General features: G+C 43.0%; 1 protein-coding gene across 4 annotated transcripts in view; it reads left to right on the top strand.

The window, feature by feature from the left end:
* kif16ba (kinesin family member 16Ba) overlaps nt 1-20,026 on the top strand; it is a 154,643-nt gene that overhangs the window by 17,645 nt on the left and 116,972 nt on the right. For all 4 annotated transcript variants that reach the window (XM_078230379.1, XM_078230378.1, XM_078230381.1 and 1 more), the window contains exons 2-6: nt 2,670-2,739; nt 5,812-5,925; nt 8,821-8,937; nt 10,010-10,107; nt 13,655-13,764. In XM_078230379.1, coding sequence (XP_078086505.1) covers nt 2,670-2,739; nt 5,812-5,925; nt 8,821-8,937; nt 10,010-10,107; nt 13,655-13,764 — 509 coding nt within the window. The remainder of the gene's footprint in view (nt 1-2,669; nt 2,740-5,811; nt 5,926-8,820; nt 8,938-10,009; nt 10,108-13,654; nt 13,765-20,026) is intronic.

Genomic DNA, 20,026 nt, shown 5'->3' with positions numbered 1-20,026 from the left:
GATTGAGGTGAGCGAATTGCAGCTGATTCAGAGTAATTGACTTTGTGGTTTTGCACAATGTTTCTTTATTTAAAAAAAAATGAAACCAGGACGCAGCCCTGCACCTTCCACGCCTGGGCACCTTCAGGATGTGGAGATGCCGGCGTTGGACTGGGGTAAACACAGTGAGAAGTTTAACAACACCAGGTTAAAGTCCAACAGGTTTATTTGGTAGCAAAAGCCACACAAGCTTTCGGAGCTCCAAGCCCCTTCTTCAGGTGAGTGGGAATTCTGTTCACAAACAGAGCATATAAAGACACAGACTCAATTTACATGAATAATGGTTGGAATGCGAATACTTACAACTAATCAAGTCTTTAAGAAACAAAACAACGTGAGTGGAGAGAGCATCAAGACAGGCTAAAAAGATGTGTATTGTCTCCAGACAAGACAGCCAGTGAAACTCTGCAGATGCAGGCAACTGTGGGGGTTACAAATAGTGTGACATGAACCCAATATCCCGGTTGAGGCCGTCCTCGTGTGTGCGGAACTTGGCTATCAGTTTCTGCTCAGCGACTCTGCGCCGTCGTGTGTCGCGAAGGCCGCCTTGGAGAACGCTTACCCGAATATCAGAGGCCGAATGCCCGTGACCGCTGAAGTGCTCCCCAACAGGAAGAGAACAGTCTTGCCTGGTGATTGTCGAGCAGTGTTCATTCATCCGTTGTCGCAGCGTCTGCATAGTTTCCCCAATGTACCATGCCTCGGGACATCCTTTCTTGCAGCGTATCAGGTAGACAACGTTGGCCGAGTTGCAAGAGTAGGTACCGTCCACCTTCAGGAGCCAGGCTGGTCAGAATGACAGCTGAGTCACCGAAAAGAAGGCAGTTTGTTTCCATAGTTCTGTGGTGTTTTTAATTCTTTCTCTGCCACAGACATTGATCAACTGGCTAACACTTTGCAGTAGGATCTTGAAACCGTCTCAGATAATTGCTAAATTGGGATTGAAAATAGTCATTGCTGTTTGCCTTTGTAGCACCCAGTTGGCTGATGTGAGTGTGCTGCACTGTTTTAAGATTTAAAGCATCAGTGAAGTGATAGCTGTTATGTTAATGTTGCCGATTAAAGATAATTGAAGGAATTTATTAATAAATACTAGCTATCTGTGTTGTCCACAAATATTATCATCAATTATGATGTACACCTGAATGCAGTAGTTAAACGAATCCCTTACTGGTTTGTCTACACTTCCTGCTGCCTCGGCAAAGCAGCCATCATAATTAAGGACCCCTCGCACCCCGGACATTCTCTCTTCCACCTTCTTCCGTCAGGAAAAAAATACAAAAGTCTGAGGACACGTACCAACTGACTCAAGAACAGCTTCTTCCCTGCTGCCATCAGACTTTTGAATGGACCTACCTCGCATTAAGTTGATCTTTCTCTGCACCCTAGCTATGACTGTAACACTACATTCTGCACTCTCTTCTTTCCTTCTCTAGGGATGGTATGCTTTGTCTGTATAGCACACAAGAAACAATACTTTCCACTGTGTACCAATACATGTGACAATAATAAATCAAATCAAAATCAAATCATTTTAGGTGATTTTTAATGTCCTCTTATTTTTATGCAGCTGAATGAATATGGATAATGTGTTGCTGACATGATTAGTGAGAGCTGTTGTGATGCCATAACTGTACCTGTTGATATCCTTTTACCTCTCTCTACTTTTCACTCTCCAACTCAACTTGGAAATCACAATTTTTTTTAAAAATCACTAGGCTGTACTGTGAGCAAGCATTGTAATTGTTGGACTCAGTAGAAAAATAGAGACTGAAACAAAGTGTGCATATTGAAAATAAAAGGCCTGATATGAAGATAGCTGGTGTGTTTCAGGAGGGATGTGAAGGAGAGAGGATGATTTGTATTCCAAAAGGTGCAAATATCCGTTGCCAAATATCTATTGCAAAGTAAAGATTTCTCTACATTTCTTAAATATTCATTCACGGGTTGAGAGTGTTGCTGGCTAGGCCAGCATTTATTACCCATCCCCTAATTGAGAGAGTGGCAGTGAGCTGCATTCTTGAATCATTGCAGTCCATGTAGGCACACCCACTGTGTTGTTAGGGAAGGAGATCCAGGAGTTTGACCCAGCGACAGTGAAGGAACGGCAGCGATATAGTTCCAAGTCAGGATGGCGAGTGGCTTTGAGGGGAACTTGCAGGTGGTGGTGTGTCTGTTGCCCTTGTCCTTCTAGGTGTTGGAGGTTGCGGGTTTGGAAGGTGCTGTCAGAAGAGCCTTGGTGAGTTCCTGCAGTGCATTTTGTAGATGGTACACACAGCTGCCACTGTGGAGGGAGTGAATGTTTGTGATGGATGGGGTGCCGGTTAAACAGGCTGCTTTGTCCTGGATGGTGTCGAGCTTCTTGATTGTTGTTGGAGCTGCACTCATCCAGGCAATTGGAGACTATTAATATTCTTGTTTTGTTTCACTTTGTTTTAACAAAAATGATAACATGAAAATTTGCAGAAAGAGTAGTGACTGTAAAATTGGCATAGTCAAACAGCTTAATTATATGTTTGCTTCATGTAATATTTATAAATAAAACTGGCATAATTGGTACAACCTACTAGCTTGAAAGTTAATTTAGTATAATATTATGAATGAACAAATATCTTTCTTTTTCTGTGCAGAGAAAAGGATTTGGATGCCAAGTTCATCATACACATGGATGGAAACAAAACAACAATCACAAACTTAAAGGTATAGAACTATTTTAAAAAGTATCAGCCCACTTTCATTCAGTACCATTTGACTGAAAGAGGATCTTTCCCTTTCCTCTTTCTCTTGTTTACTCCCTCCCTTTTTCCATGCTGTCTCTTTTCCTCATAAACCCTGACCCAGGGAGGGTGGTTACTGACCGTTATGAGTTTGACACCTTGTGATAGAGAAACCAAGAGCTCCTTGCAAGTAGCATTCTGATGAGTACAGTTCACCATGTATATGACCTAAAGGGAAAATGCTGGAAAATCTCAGCAGGTCTGGCAGCATCTGTAAGGAGAGAAAAGAGCTGACGTTTCGAGTCCAGATGACCCTTTGTCAAAAGCTAAAAGCATAGAAAATGGGAGATATTTATACTGTAGGGTGAGGGAATGAAAGATGAGTCAGAGCCACAAAATAGCCATTGTGACTATGACTCATCTTTCATTCCCTCACCCTACAGTATAAATATCTCCCATTTTCTATGCTTTTAGCTTTTGACAAAGGGTCATCTGGACTCGAAACGTCAGCTCTTTTCTCTCCTTACAGATGCTGCCAGATCTGCTGAGATTTTCCAGCATTTTCTCTCTTGGTTTCAGATTCCAACATATATATGACCTTGCACACCCACCATCCTGCTCACACCATGGATAGTCAGTATCTCCCCTGGTTGCTGGTGCAACTAAATGGATACATACCAGAGGTATGGAGTTTCAGCTGCTATAGTTTACTTCTCTGCAACTCAGTCCCACAGCTAAATTTCTCCATTTTTGGTAACAACCTTACATATTGTATTGGAGTATTGGGTGCAGTTTTGGTGTCTTTATCTGAAGAATGATGTTCTTGCTATAGAGGGAATGCAGCGAAGCTTTACCAGGCTGATTCCTAGGATGGCAGGTCTGTCATATGAGGAGAGACTAAGTCGGTTAGGATTATATTCACTGGAGTTTAGAAGGATGAGAGGCGATCTCATAGAAACTTATAAAATTTTAACAGGATTCGGCAGGGTAGATTCAGAAAGAATGCCCCCGATGGTGGGAGGGGGAGTCCAGAACTAGGGGTCATAGTTTGAGGATAAGGGGGTAAACCTTTAAGAACTGAGGCGAGGAGAAATTTCTTCACCCAGAGGGTGGTGAATGTGTGGAATTCACTACCACAGAATGTAGTTGAGGCCAAAATGTGGTGTGATTTCAAGAAGAAATTAGATATAGGTCTTGGGGCTAAAGGGTCAAGGGATGTGGGAAGAAGGGGGGGATCAGTTCTTTAAAAAATTTGTTCATGGGATTGAAGTGTCAGTGGCTAGGTTGACATTTATTGCCCATTCCGAATTGCCGTTAAGAAGGTGGTGACGAGCTGTTGTCTTCAACTGCTGAAGACGAGTGTTATTGCAAACAAGACCCCAGAAATGTAAAAGTTCCATCAGAAAAAACAGATGTCAATTCTATTGCCACGGTAAGATGTAACTAATTGTACCGAGTTCCATGATCTCACTCTCTATCTCTACCTTAATTTGATGATCAGCCATGATCAAAATGAATGGTGGAGCAGGCTCCAAGTGCCATATGGCCTACTTCTGCTTCTCATTTCTATATTTTTATATCTCCTCTGTACCTTCTCTGGTGCGATTACATTCTTCCTACAATACTTTACAGTTTAGATGCCAGGGTATCTTGAGAATAAACAACCATTTTGTTAATTCTAGCCACAGTAAAAATCCACAAGTCATTTGTAAACATAAATTATGTAAAAACCACAATCATATGAGATTAACCTAAATCCTAACCTTGTGTATATAGATTCTGGCCTCTGCTGAGGTGTATAATGTGAGATTCATACCTCCTTTTTGTCACCATGTTGTGAAACAAGATCATTAAGGTAGAGATAGAGAGTAAGATCATGGAACTCAGTACGATTAGTTACATCTTACCGTAGTAATAGAATTGACATCTGTTTTTTCTGATGGAACTTTTACATTTCTGGGGTCTTGTTTGCAGTAACACTCGTCTTCAGCAGTTGAAGACGACAGCTCGTCACCAAGGGCAATTCGGAATGGGCAAGAAATGTCAGCCTAGCCACTGACACTTCAATTCCATGAACAAATGAAAAAAAAACTGAAGGAGAATTATAATTTCAAGTAATGAGCTAATTGACATAGAAGAGAAAGGAAAGGTATATGAGCAAGGTATATAAAGAAAAATACCAGCACAATAAGTGAACAGCGGAATATCTAGAATGTTGCAATGCTTAGAATCATAGAATCCCTGCAGTGTAGAAGAAGGCCATTTGGCCCATCAAGCCTGCACCAACAACAATCTCACCCAGCCCCTATCCCCGTAACCCTGCTAATTTACCCTCCTAATCCCCCTAACCTACACATCATGGGACACCAAGGGGCAATTTAGCATGGCCAACCAACCTAACCCACACATTTTTGGACAGTGGGAGGAAACCGGAGCACCCGGAGGAAACCCATGCAAACACGGAGAGAACGTGCAAACTCCACACAGACAGTCACCCCTAGCGCTGTGAGGCAGCTGTGCTAACCACTGTGCCGCCAAGTGTATTTTGGATTCCCTGGTTTCTTCTTACTATCGAATGTCAAAATGCTTTCAGCGCAGTGTAAGCACATTCTTTTCTAGAAAAGCTCTGGTGTTCAGAATAAAGCGCTGCACTGGCGACTGAGTGATGTGTTCTAATCATGTTCCCTGTAGCACTCACTACCAGTGTTGAACTGAGGTGATCAGTGCTCCCGTCCAAAATTAATGCATGTAAAAACATTTATCAATAGTTCCTAAGTTTAAAGTAGATTTGTGCGGTATCTTACAATAGGTTCAATTCAGGGTAAATGTGGAACAATTTTAGAAGTATACATAAACACTGAGGTTAAATGTGATGAGCTAAGTCCTTAGCATAACTCATTTTTCAGGAGTAAGGCTGACGTAGCTTTTGCACTGCTTTTACCAGCAATGAGAATATTCAAATATTTTATTTAAAACGTGCATGTAGCCAAAACATTTTTTCAAATTTTAATGGGTGATAATTCGAAGGATTTTTTTGTTCATTCTCCTCCCATAGATCCCAGAAGGAGGTTCAGGAGACTCTGGGCGAGAGCGACTAAAAACATTCACGTATGACTATTCTTACTGGTCTGTTGACTGCAGGAGTTCCAAATTTGTATCCCAGGAAAGGGTATGTTTCTGTTTGGTGATGAAATGCACTTAATTTCACCTTCTCTCCACCCCACACAGTAAAATAAATTAGAAGCATGGATCATGATGTAAATTATTTAATATAACTAGCGTTTGCAGGATAGAGGTTGTTGGTGGTGTCCCTGCCTCTGAGTCAGAAGCTGTAGGTTCAAGTCCCACTCCAGGACTAAGGAAACCGCGGTTCGTACCTCGGCCAAACAGGTTGAGTATAAACCTGCAAAACCTCCCAATGTGCGGCAGCCGGTAAGAGCAGGAGAGATTCCCGGTCAGTCATGTGGTGGAAAGAAGGTCAACAGCCACGACTCATAACTCTGCACCGCAACATGTACGTAGAAGTGCATGTTCCGGCTTGCGTCGCTGTCTGTGCAGAGTTTGCACATTCTCCCCGTGTCTGCATGGGTTTCCTCCGGTCCCTCCCACAGTTCGAAAGACGTGCCAGTTTGGTGCATACTAAATTCTCAGTGTAACCTCACAGGCGTCGGAGTGTGGCGACTGGGGGATTTTCACAGTAACTTCATTTGCTGTGTTAGCATAAGCCTATTTGTGATAATAAATAAACTTTAAACTGGGACTCCTGGGAGGGGGCTTTGGAGCAGGTTGGCTGGTGTGGATCAGATTGGCACCAACAGAATGGGGCTCGATCAAACCCGAGATCTTAAAAGAAAAATTGGGTATAGATCTTCAAATTTTCTTTTAAGTCCTTTGGCCTTCCTATTTTTGTTCTGCAGCCGGCGTCACAAATTTTGCAGTTTGATAGCACCGGGTAATTGGATAGCCATGGGGGGAAAAAAAAGTTGTATTTATTTTCTGGAAGTATAGAATTAGTGACCCAATTTAAAAAGAAATATTTGTTCTCCGGATGTTGCCAAAGGTTGCCATCTGTGGGGATTGCAATAGCTCACTCCATGGAGGAGCAGGGAATCACTTAGATAATATACATGTCCTCCATGGTTAACTATGCATGCCTGGACTCTGAAAGTTCCTTTCAGTCTTTGGAGGAGGAATGATCGTGAGCACCGACCGTTTCACAGTCATTGCACCTGCCAAATCCGGGCTATTGTGACTGGAATAATTAAGTGGCTTTCAAGATTACAGGAATTGACATTGAATGGGATTAGAGAAGGACAGTGAGCAAACCACGTGCCCTTTTTAGCCAAGGAATATTAAAACTCATATTACAATCCTGTGCCAGTGGTATAGAACCTGTGGTGTGAAAGAAGTGAGGGTTTGTCAAAGAGGCCAGAGTTGGAAGGCTGTACAGTTCTTGGAGCTTAATAGTGCTGGAAGAGGTTAAAAAGATGGGGGAACAACAGCTGATTGATGGTAAACAAGAAATAAAAACAAAAGGTGGAGGATTTAGTTTCAAGCTGACAAAGTAAAAGGAGATTAAGTATAACCTTCCATCATCCATAATTAGTATCCTGGTCATTTAAGTTGATCTTTCTCTACACCCTAGTTATGACTGTAACAACACATTCTGCACACTCATTTCTTTCTCTGTGAACAGTATGCTTTTTCTGTGTCGTGCGCAAGAAAGAATACTTTTCACTGTATACTAATATATGTGACAATAATAAATCAAATCAAATCGTTTGTTATTTTCTGCCAGTTGCCATACTGATAACAGATATTGTGGTGCAGCTGTACAATAACAGTGATTGATTGAATTGCTATGCTGTGTTCTGTGTTGCATGTTGAGGTTTGATATGATCCAATTCCAAAATGTAAAGGATTCATTCTTGTTTTAAGCTCTTTTTCTAAACAATATTCACAGAGGCAGCATAGTCTCTGACATGTTTGCAATCTCTGTCTGTCTCTCTTGATATGTTAATATATAGGGCAGCAATCCATTGTGCAAGTTGCTGCCTTTGTTCTTTTAGTTAATTTTAAAATATTATTTCTTTCCCTTCACTGTATCTCGGTACATGGGACAATAAATCAAATCAAGATCAGCAACAAATATTCCAGTGATAGCTATGGTGGGGTCTATGTAGACTGGGATGGCGTTCATCTTCTATAAGTCTGGTGGACGTTGTTGACATATCATGTATGAAGCAGTGGTGACGATGCTTTATCGCTCTGTGGCAGCATCAGCAAGTGGACACTTCAGCTTTCGAGAGCTGAAACATCACCTCTGTGGAGGGGGGAAGAAAAGCGTTTACTTAAGATCATGTAATGCAGCTAAAAAGAGGCCATAAAACCTATCGTGTTTGTGCCTGCTCTTTAGTAGACATTTCCAATTGATTGCACTCCCCTGCTTCCCATGGCATCTTTTAAAAATTCTCTTCAAACATTTATCTAATACTCAGTTTTTAAATGTTACTATTGAATCTGCCTTGGGATCAAAGGTTATGGGGGGAAAGCAGGATTAGGTTATTGAGTTGGATGATCAGCCATGATCGTGATGAATGGCGGAGAAGGGCCGAATGGCCTTCTCCTGCTCCTATCTTCTATGTTGCTATGTTAACCACCCTTCCAGGGAGTGCATTCCAGATCACAACTTCCTTGTGTTGTTTCTGGCTCTGTTGCCGTTCCCCTTTTTATTAATAAATTGAGAGAAGCAAACACACAGTCCAAACTGTCCAGACTGAGGCGATTAAATGAAACTGATCTGTACAATAGGACATTCTGCGATGGGAGTAATTGATCTTGCTCCTGTTGCCTCCTGACTTGAGTCTTGAACTTTAGTAACAGGCTATTTTGGTGGAATCTAGTTATTGCTTGACAGGTCAGAAATATTTGAAGTTAACATAAAGGATTAAGTACTTTTGTACTTGAGGAATTAGGCTACTAGACTAACCTTTATTCTAGAGGCCACGTCATGTAAACATCACACTATGCCTGTCATACGGAAAATATGCTTCTTCTTTTGTAGGTTTTCAAGGATCTTGGCACTGATGTCCTTGAGGCTGCTTTTGAAGGCTACAATGCGTGCATATTTGCTTATGGCCAGACTGGATCTGGCAAATCATATACAATGATGGGGAACCCGGTAAGACGTTTGTGGTAACAGTATGGGCTGGGTACACTGGGTAGCTTTTCCAGTTCCAAAGGCCAATGGTGTAGGCACAGAGCGAACCGGACCTCCTCCTCATTCATGACAAATGCTAGTGTTTTGGCAGCTGCTTTAGTGTTTGGTCTAAAAGATTCTTGCTAAAAAACAAGAAACCATTTGATGCAAATACCTTAATGCACTGAAATTAAACTTAGTGCGATTTTTCCATCTGAAACCTCCAATAAGCCACATTCCCTTTGCAGATTTTGATTTAAAAACAAAGTTTTTGAAAATTAATTCTATCTGATATATGATAAATTCTATACTGATGCACTCATTCTCTTCAGCTGCTCTCTCCCCTTCTATTATCGTCTTAGTCTTTTGTGTTCTCTCCTTGTGCTATCTCCAATTTTCCTAGAGGATGTATTACCATACCTTCACTTGGGTTGCCTATTTTGGATTGCTTTGTTTCTTCTGCAGTTAACCTTGCTTCCATATACTCTTAATATTTGCTTCATGCCTCTACCTTATTTGCTTAGCCCCTCCCACACAGCTTTATTAACCTGGTCAGCAACGACATTGGCACCAGTTTGGATTAGGTGATGCCAATTTCAGTTTCAGAGCTTCCTGTGCCCCCAGAACTCAGTCAGTGTCCTAGAAACTTTTGAATCCACATTCGCAGAATCACAGAATACTATAATGCAGAAGAGGCCCTTCGGCCCATCAAGTCTGCACCAACGCATGAAATGCCCTGACCTGCCCGCCTAATCCCACTTGCCAGCACTTGGCCCATAGCCTTGAATGTTATGGTGTGCCAAGTACTCATCCAGGTACTTTTTAAAGGATGTGAGCTACCCCGGCTCCACCACCCTCCCAGGCAGCGCATTCCAGACCGTCGCCACCCTCTGAGTAATGTGCTTCGCTAATGGAGCTGTTAATTTGACAGACTTTATTAAGGTTTACCTTAATGACAGAAAAGCTTAATTGAATACACCAGAAGGTAAACTTAGTGTCGACATCCCTTTTTCTTCTCTGGATCATGGACAATCTTTTCTTTATTCTATTTTAGGATGATGTAGGCTTGATACCTCGAATTTGTCAAGGCCTATATGACAGAATTGCAGGGAAGTCTAGGTGGGACGAAGCTTCATTTCGCACAGAAGTAAGGTAGGAAGCTGGAGTGTTGTTGCTTTGTTTGCTCCATCTCCTTGGGCTTCTCCATTATGTGCCATTGCCTGACTGATGTGTTGACTGACACCCCACTAAGAATTAGAAGGTTCAGTGCAACATGTCCCTTTGGATTTATCATACATTGTCAGGGTGGCTATTGGAAATGTAACACTCTTGCAGGAAATGTGAGGCCAATTGTTGTGGGGACAGACTTAGCGATACACCTAGTATTCGGGTGGCACAGTGGTTAGCACTGCTGACTCACCGCACCCAGGACCCAGGTTTGATTCCGGCCTTGGGTGACCGTCTGTGTGGAGCTTGCACATTCTCCCCGTGTCTGTGTGGGTTTACTCCGGGTGCTCCGGTTTCCTCCCACAGTCCAAAATTGTGCAGATTAGGTGGCTCGGCCATGGTAAATGCGTGGGGTTATGGAGATAGGGTGGCGGAGTGGGCATGGGTAAGATGCTCTGTTGGAGAGTCGGTGCAGACTTGCTAAGCCAAATGGCCTCCTTCTGCACTGTATAGAGTTCTATGGTATTGTAGATGGAAATGCCTTATGCCAAGACTGGGTCCAAGAAGTGTACCCAAAACTTGAATTAGCTTCCATTTTCAACACCCCAATGCACAATTTAATCAGTACAAAAAAATCCCAAATAGTTTATTTTTTGAAAGAAATCCAAATTAAGGTCATGTATTATTACGTGTTTGATTCGATTTTACAGCAACATTAAGAATTTTCAAGTTTTACAGTCAAAATCACGTCTATTTTATCAGAATGCTCTATTATTCAGAAATGAGCTGACCCTTTGAATATTGAGAGGCTGTGTTGGCTTTTGAAAAGAATAATGAATGAGGTAATGTCCCAACAGAATGGAACAAGGAAACCTTGGAATTATACTTGATCTCTAGCTGAGCTGAGTCTTAAACTCTATATGTTGTCTATATCATATGTTGTCCATATCATTGTTTCTATGATTCTATGATCACCAAGAGTGTTTACTTCCACCTCCCTGATGCCTTGCCCTTCCAGACCTTTCCAAAAATACTTGGATGCACTCTTCAACTTCCAGAGTCAGAAATGCCAGTGCCCCCTCACTGGCCTCCCAACTTCTTCCCTTTGTGAAGTTCAACTTGCCCATATCTCTACTGTTTGTGCTCTGTCCCACATTAAGCCTCATTTTTCGATCATCCCCATCAGTAACCCAAGTCCATCAGTTCTCCATCAAAACATATTTGAAATGTAAATTGTTGTCCTTGTCTATAAGTCCTTCCAAGTCCTTGCTCCACCGTATCTCTGGAAGTTATTCCAGCTGGTAACTCTTCCCAAATGCTCTGTTCCTCTGACAGTGACCTCCCTGACTTGAAAGGAGTCTCACAACACCAGGTTAAAGTCCAACAGGTTTATTTGGAATCGCATGCTTTCGGAGCGCTGCTCCTTTGAAGTAGGCCATTTTCCAAAACCATATTTTTATTATCTCATCAATATTCACCTCATTAAACATATTCATTTATTGGACTGATTGGCACCATTCATAACGTGCCCACAATGCAGAGGGGAACACCCGAATGGACATTCGTTTAAATCCCCCTCTGCACAGCTGAGAGACCTTTAATTCAAAGCCGATGGAAGATCCTTATTCTGCCCAGCAATAGCACGAAGCTGCATTTTAAAACAGCCCTTGGCCAGAAGATTGGGATATCTGCGAGTCAAGACCTGGGAGTGGGATATATGGCACAACTGTACTGTAAATAAAATATTATGGGAATAAAATGGCCAAGGCAGGCGAAGAAACTTAATAAACCAGGATAAAAAGAATAAAAGATTAGATTAAATCCCCCTACACACAGCAGGACAAAATGACACTAACACCTAATCTCGCAAGCATAGAATACAGACACAAACATCGGAGGTCGATTTAGATAAGGGGACACATCGAGAGGATAATGGGAAACACATTAAAACACCGGGGCAAGAACAGGCAGTCCCATTAACATGGACACACACCATACAGATGCAAATTGACAAAGTCTACCAGGGAACTTCCTGACCGGATAGGAAACATATTCTTAGTGTTAATCTGTTCGAATCGAAACTGCCCGCCAAATCTTCAGGGCAGCAATTAAAGAATCCCGCCACTTCTTAGGTATTGTAAAAATGTATGAGCAAATGTTCCCGCTCGAATTTGGATTCCTATAAATATCCAGAGCGAATGTGTAACTGTTGAGATCATCGTGGCCAAGCCATTGTTTCTGAGCTGGCTACGCAGGTCTCCCTGGGATCACAGTAATTGTACAATAAAGAAAAACACTTTGAACCTTGCCTTGAGACTCGACCTCTTGAATGCACTGGTACAAGGGATTTTTCCCTACAACACCTTCATCAGGCAAGTCCCTGGTGTTATGAGACTTCTTACTGTGCCCACCCCAGTCTAACGCCGGCAGCTCCACCTCGGGGCTCCCTCACTTGTGGCACTAAAACTTTCAGTTGCCTCAGTCTTGTTTTCCTGAACACACTCACTGAATTACTTTGCCCCTCCCATCTCCCTTTCCACCTTTTTATTAAAAAAGTTTAGGTGTCAGCCTTGACTCACTGATAGCAGTCTGCCCCCTAACTCGGATGGCTGTGGCTTTTATCCCCACTCCAGAGCCACACGATCTAGGGTGATGTTTTGGTGCAGTCTGGAGTGCCAAATTGACCAAAGCTGCAGTCTGTTCTTTTGAGTGAGTGTAAAAGATCCTGTGGCACAGTTGAAAGGAGAACGGGACAGCTTTCCTGGTGTTCTGGACCATCATTTATCTCAACCAACATCACAAATCACCAACATGATCAGTTTTAGTCTGTGTTTGCTGTTGTTCCTGTGAGTTTGCTGTGATCATACTGGCAGCTCCCTATATTACAGGAGTGGTTGCAGTTCAAAAGAGGATTTATTGGCTCTCAAGCACTTGGTGATGTCCAGAGGTTGTGAAAGGCTTTACATAAATGCAAGTTCTTTCTTTCCCAAAACTCACTTCTTCAGTCTCATATCTTCCTTATCCATGTTTCCCTTGCTTGGCATTCATTCTCAATCAGTTCTAGCAATGAATGGTGTTACTTTTACATTGCTTTGAGCTATCTTAGAATCTGTACAGTGCAGAAGGAGGCCATTCGATGGGCTGCACCGACCACAACCCCACCAGGCCCTATCCCCCATAACCCCCTGTATTTATTGTGCTAATCCCCTGATACGAGGGTCAATTTAGCATGGCCAATCCACCTAACCCGCACATCTTTGGACTGTGGGAGGAAACCGGAGCACTGGAGATAACTCACGCTGACACGGGGAGAATGTGGAAACTCCACACAGAGTGATGTGGAATCGAACCCAGCAGTGCTAACCATTGTGCCACCATGCCGCCCCTGGCGGGTCTTTGTGAGTCCCAAGAGTCCACAAACCACGAACAGATACAACAGGCAGAGAGGAATGGGTCTGAAAGGATCCTCTGCTGGTTTGGGGTGTGTAGCATTGAATTTGTCTTAAAGAAATATTTTTTTTTCACGTAACAGCTACCTGGAGATTTACAATGAACGAGTACGGGATCTGCTCAGGAGAAAGTCAACTAAAACGTACAATTTAAGAGTAAGGGAACATCCAAAGGAAGGTCCGTATGTAGAAGGTAAGAATATACCTGTAACAGAAAATTAAATCTTGGGATACATTATTCTTGGATTGCAAGTATTTTGACTCAAAGGGAACACTTGAACCATCTTAAATTGCTGATCTTAGTTGATACAAGAGAATCAGCATTGTATTTTGAGGTGACGTGTGCTATATAATGTAATGCACAATGTATTAATGACATATAGTTTAAAGTCTGAACTTTAAGATGGTAACTTCCCCAAGAAGAAAATGATGGAATGCCATGAGATAGATAAAGACCAAAACTCGTGTGTGGCTTTTCCCTTGGTAGGAATATTAATTGCGATTTAAGAAAAAGGGAATTATTTTGGGCGTTAACGCTTGTCTTGGACACTACAAACCCATGCCTGGCCCCTTGCCTACAAGTTAAACGCTGCTGTTGATAAGGAAGGTGTGTCCATTCTAGGTTTTGAGTTGTGGGATGGTAAGATACACATGCTATTCATATCCTGAGTTTCAGTTCTTGCCTGAATAAGCAATGGAGGTGCCAAGTGGAGGGTGGTTGTTCCCTTGTGAGCGTGAAAAGCTCAAGTTTAGTTTTGCCTGGTGATAGAATCATAGAAACCCTACAGTGCAGAAGAAGGCCATTTGGCCCATCAAATCTGCACTGACAACACTTCTACCCAGGCCCTATCCCTGAAAAGCCACATTTACCCTACTAATCCCTCTAACCTACATACCCTAAGGGGTACTTTAACGTGTCCAATCAACCTAACCTGCACATCTTTGGACAGTGGAAGGAAACCGGAGCACCCGGAGGAAACCCACGCAGACATAAGAACATAAGAAATAGGAGCAGGAGTAGGCCATCTAGCCCCTCGAGCCTGCCCCGCCATTCAATAAGATCATGGCTGGTCTGATAGTGGTTTAGTTCCACTTACCCGCCCGCTCCCCATAACCCTTAATTCCCTTATTGATCAGAAATCTATCTACCTGTGTCTTAAATGTACATATGTAAATATGTACACAGGGAGAATGTGCAAACTCCACACAGACAGTGACCTAAGCCTGGAATCGAACCCACGTCCCTGGGGCTGTGAGGCAGCAGTGCTAACCACTGTGGCACCATTAATGCAATGTTTTAGGAGAATGCACAAGGTTATTTCTCTTTTCCTCTCTCTCTCTCCCTTTTACTCGCATACTGCTTAATAAAGATATGTTTCTGAATATGGTGTAAAAGTGTATCACTGTTGGATATCTGATTTATACGGATCAGGAATTGATTTTGCTGACTTCTCATATTGTGAGTGACCAGGAGGAGGTGATTAGGAAACAGCAAAATTAGCATGAACTTAAGGTTAATCAGCCTTTTCTACCATAGATGAGTGATGTGAACAAATAAAAGAGGGAATGAATGGGAGGGAAATGCCTACACTTGATTTTGGCAGATCTCCAATGTTCTTATTCAGCAACATTTGACACTTTGGCATGAAATGGATGTTATTCTATTTAAAACACGATATTGTTCAGATTCTTGATTTAAGATAAATGAACAATCCAAATCCTGTTTTATAACGCTTCAAAATGTTTACCAACATTCTGAGGATTGAGTCCCTCCTGTGAAATCTATTAAGGTGGATCTTTGATTTTATAATATCTTTACCCATGTGCTTATTTTTAAATCACAAACTCTTTTTTTGGGAGGTTGTATATTGGCAGAAGGAGGGTACTCGGGGAGGCAAAGGGCAATTGGTCAGAGTTGTGTGGCAGGGAAGCAGGGGGTGGGAGGGGGGGAATACTCGAGTGTGGAATTGTCAGAGAGATGCACATCTTGGTGGTGAGATGGGAAAAGAGAAAGGAGGCTAAGGTAGCACTCAGTGAACAATCCTGAGTGTGCCAACAGCTAATTGAGCCTGTAGCGTGTCTGCTTCACACTCGCTAGAAGCGACAGCCATCCGTGAGCGGGGAAGTATTCTCAGCGGGCAAAAGGTATGTGTTCAACCCTTGTGTCTTTTATTGAATTATTCAGAAGCTTGTGCAGCCTGTTCCCTCTGCTTTCTCCATGGCAATGCCAAAGACTTGATTACCTGAAAAGACTCTCATTCCGACCATTATCTCGCAATTGTGTCTGTGTCTATATATAACGTGTTTATGAAACCTATCTCTCCACTCACCTGATGAAGGGGCAGCGCTCTGAAAGCTCGTGATTCCAAATAAACCTGTTGGACTTTAACCTGGTGTTGTGAGACTTCTTACTGTGCCCACCCCAGTCCAACGCCAGCACCTCCACATCAATGCCAATCAACGTCAACTTGCCAACCAATCAGTATAAGTGATTAAGACTGTTTGAAATTTGGCATTCTTGCTGATGGATGCAAGACAAAAAATTTTGATAGCATGTCTCCCTTTCAGCAACAGAAAGAAACCGTAACAGTTAATAATACAGCAAGTGAAACATGTAGACTGCCACATTCCGCTTTCTGTATTACGCTTTGACGTAATGAATTTTAATTTGGATCGGACCTAGGCTTTGTATTTTTTAGTTAGTCCAAGTTTCATATTTATAATACAACAACAAACCAAAAGCTATTTTTAATTAGTTCTCAGGATACGAGCAATGTTGTCAAGATCATTTTTGTCAAACTACAAATTGCCCAGAAAAGCTGCTGGTGGGACACTTTCTTGAATTGCTTGAATTTATTGCCCATCCCTAATTGCCCTTGAGAAGGTGGTAAGCTGCCTTTTTGAACTGCTGCAGAAGCTGTGGTGTCGGAATTCCAGGATTTTGACCCCGTGATGGTGAAGGAACGGCCATATATTTCCAATTCGAGATGGTGAGTGACTTGGAGGGGAACTTGCAGGTGGTGATGTTCCCATGTATCTGCTGCCCTTGTCCTTCCAAATGGTAGTGGTTGTGGGTTTTGAAGGTGCTGTCTATGGAGCCTTGGTAAGTTCCTGCAGTGCATCTTGCAGACAATACACACTGTTGCCAATGTTCGTCGGTGGTGGAGGGAGTGAGTGCTTATGGAAGGGGTGACAATCAAGCAGACTGCTTTGTCCTGGGTGGTGCTGAGCTTCTTGACTATTGTTGAAGCTGCACCCAACAGTAACCACAGTACATGGCGAACCCAGTCCAGTTTCTGGTCCGTGGTCACCCCCCAGGATGTTGATGGTATGTATTGTAATTGTGATATGCCAGAATGGAGGACCTGGATGTTGATTTTCATGGCAGGAGTGCCAGCATGTTGAGTTAGAGGGTGTTGAGCTTCTTAAGAGTTGTGGCTGCAAACATTCAGTAATTCATCATACTCCTGAGTTACGCGTGTATTTTATAGACCGTCTTTTGGGGGCCAGGATGTGAACCACTTATTGCAGAGTACCCAGTTTACCATGCTCTTGTAGCCATGGTGTTGATATGGCTGGACTTGCTGAACTAGTGGTCAATGTTGTCCAGCCTGGCCAAATATTGTTGACAATGGATGTACAGTTGAAGGTCGGGGAAGTGATGAGCCATTTAAATGTTGGAGATAGAATCATAGAATCCTACAGCGCAGAAGGAGGTCATTTGGCCCATTGAGCCTGCACCGACAACAATCCCACCCAGGCCCTATCCCCGTCGCCCCATATATTTACCCCATTAATCCCTCTAACCTACGTATCCCAGGACACTAACTGGCAATTTAGCATGGCCAATCAACCTAACCCACACAACTTTGGAATGTGGGAGGAAACCAGAGCACCTGGAGGAAATCCACGCAGACATGGGGAGAACATGGGGCGGCATGGTAGCACAGTGGTTAGCACTGCTGCTTCACAGCTCCAGGGTCCCGGGTTCGACTCCCGGCTCGGGTCACTGTCTGTGTGGAGTTTGCACATTCTCCTCGTGTCTGCGTGGGTTTCCTCCGGGTGCTCCGGTTTCCTCCCACAGTCCAAAGATGAGCGGGTTAGGTTGATTGGCCAGGTTAAAAATTGCCCCTTAGAATCCTAAAATGCGTAGGTTAGAGGGATTAGCGGGTAAATATGAGGGGGTAGGGCCTGGGTGGGATTGTGGTCGGTGCAGACTCGATGGGCCGAATGGCCTCCTTCTGCACTGTGGGGTTTCTATGATTTCTATGATTTCCACACAGACAGTGACCTAAGGCCGGAATTGAACCCGGGTCCTTGGCACTGTGAGGCAGCAGTGCTAATCACTGTGCCACCATGCCTTCCCTTGGCACTTGTATGAATGTTACCTGTGACTTGTTTGTGGCAAGCCTGAATGTTTTCCAGCCGTAGGTGGGAAATCTCAAATGGACAAATAAAATATGAACAGTAAATAAAATCTACCGCAGTAAGAATAGAAACTCGAGCAATCAAATGATTCAAAAGTACTTTTAACCAGCCGCTCCTTCTGTTTGTTAAATCCCACTGAGTTTTATATCATAGCAAAAGCATAAGAGATTGCATAATTCATATTACCGTGATTCACATGACTAAACTTAACTATAAAATTCATTTTGTGCCTTTTTCTATCCTTTCATTGGTGTTTTGAGTCAGAGGTCTGAATCTTTCTGAAGGCCTTGGGTCGGCATTAATACTCTTCCCAGAGCAATTAGTTTCTCAGTTGGAGAGTTAACAAGCTACACTTTATTCCCAGCATGCTACAGACTAAGTCGGCAATCTCCAGTATCTGTCAGCCTGATTCTCTCAAGTAATCTCTGCAGCAATCAAAGCTTCTCTCCCCTTGTGCTCAAGCAGTAATTCGGTTTGCTTTTCCAAATCATTTCAAAACCAGCTGGAACATACCAGAACGTTTAAAATGCAAGTTTTGAAAGCGAAACCTAAGAAAAAAGCTGCAACCTGAAACTGACCACTTTCTGGTGTCCAATTGATCTTTAAATGGCTAAAGATGAACACTAACGTGTCTGTGGCTTGCACTTTATCATCTTTGGATGCAGCTTTCACCAAGCTAGCTGAATTATAGATTGTGTATTTCCCATTAAACATTCCTCACCTCATTAAATGTCTTGTTACCACGAGCGATCTCTACATTTTATTGTCACGCTTAAACAAAGGCCAAGATGTCTAATTTTCAGTTTTTCCTTCATTGCTCGAGGGATGGAGTTTAAAAACAGCGAGATTATGTTGCAGCTGTATAAGGTGCTGGTGAGGCCACACCTGGAGTACTGTGTACAGTTTTGGTCTCCTTACTTGAGAAAGGATATACTGGCACTGGAGGGGGTGCAGAGGAGATTCACTAGGTTGATTCCGGAGTTGAGAGGGTTGGCTTATGAGGAGAGACTGAGTAGACTGGGGCTATACTCATTGGAATTCAGAAGAATGAGGAGAGATCTTATAGAAACATATAAGGTTATGAAGGGAATAAATAAGATAGAAGCAGGGAAGTTGTTTCCACTGGCGGGTGAAAGTAGAACTAGGGGGCATAGCCTCAAAATAAGGGGAAACAGATTTAGGACTGAGTTGAGGAGGAACTTCTTCGCACAAAGGGTTGTGAATCTGTGGAATTCCCTGCCCAGTGAAGCAGTTGAGGCTACTTCATTGAATGTTTTTAAGGCAAGAATAGATACATTTTTGAACAGTAAAGGAATTGAGGGTTAGGGTGAGCGGGCGGTTAAGTGGAGCTGAGTCCACGAAAAGATCAGCCATGATCTTATTGAATGGCGGAGCAGGCTTGAGGGGCCAGGTGGCCTACTCCTGCTCCTAGTTCTTATGTAATTCTTGACTGCCATTATAAGAAATGGAAAGAGAATCAGGTTTTGCACTGTACTTGAAAAGCAACGAATACTGACCTAATCGAGTACCTAAAGGGCGGCACGGTAGCACGGTAGCACAGTGGTTAGCACTGCTGCTTCACAGCTCCAGGGTCCCAGGTTCGATTCCCGGCTCGGGTCACTGTCTGTGTGGAGTTTGCACATTCTCCTCGTGTCTGCGTGGGTTTCCTCCGGGTGCTCCGGTTTCCTCCCACAGTCCAAAGATGTGCGGGTTAGGTTGATTGGCCAGGTTAAAAAAAAAAAATGCCCCTTAGAGTCCTGGGATGTGTAGGTTAGAGGGATTAGCCGGTAAAATATGTGGGGGTAGGGCCTGGGTGGGATTGTGGTCGGTGCAGACTCGATGGGCCGAATGGCCTCCTTCTGCACTGTAGGGTTTCTATGATTTCTAAATAGAAATTAAATTACTGGCATGGTGCAATGTGTCTGTACAATCCTGGCTTCTGTTAAAAATACTTGTGTGGCAGGGGATAGTCAATGTTCAGGCAGATGATCTCCCAGGCTCGGGTAGAGTAAAGGAACAGGGGAGCT

This window comes from Mustelus asterias, chromosome 15 (genome assembly GCF_964213995.1).
Source record: "Mustelus asterias chromosome 15, sMusAst1.hap1.1, whole genome shotgun sequence".
Taxonomy (NCBI): Eukaryota; Metazoa; Chordata; class Chondrichthyes; order Carcharhiniformes; family Triakidae; genus Mustelus; species Mustelus asterias.
Note: the sequence above shows the minus strand (reverse complement) of the source record. Positions and strands in the feature narration are given on the sequence as shown.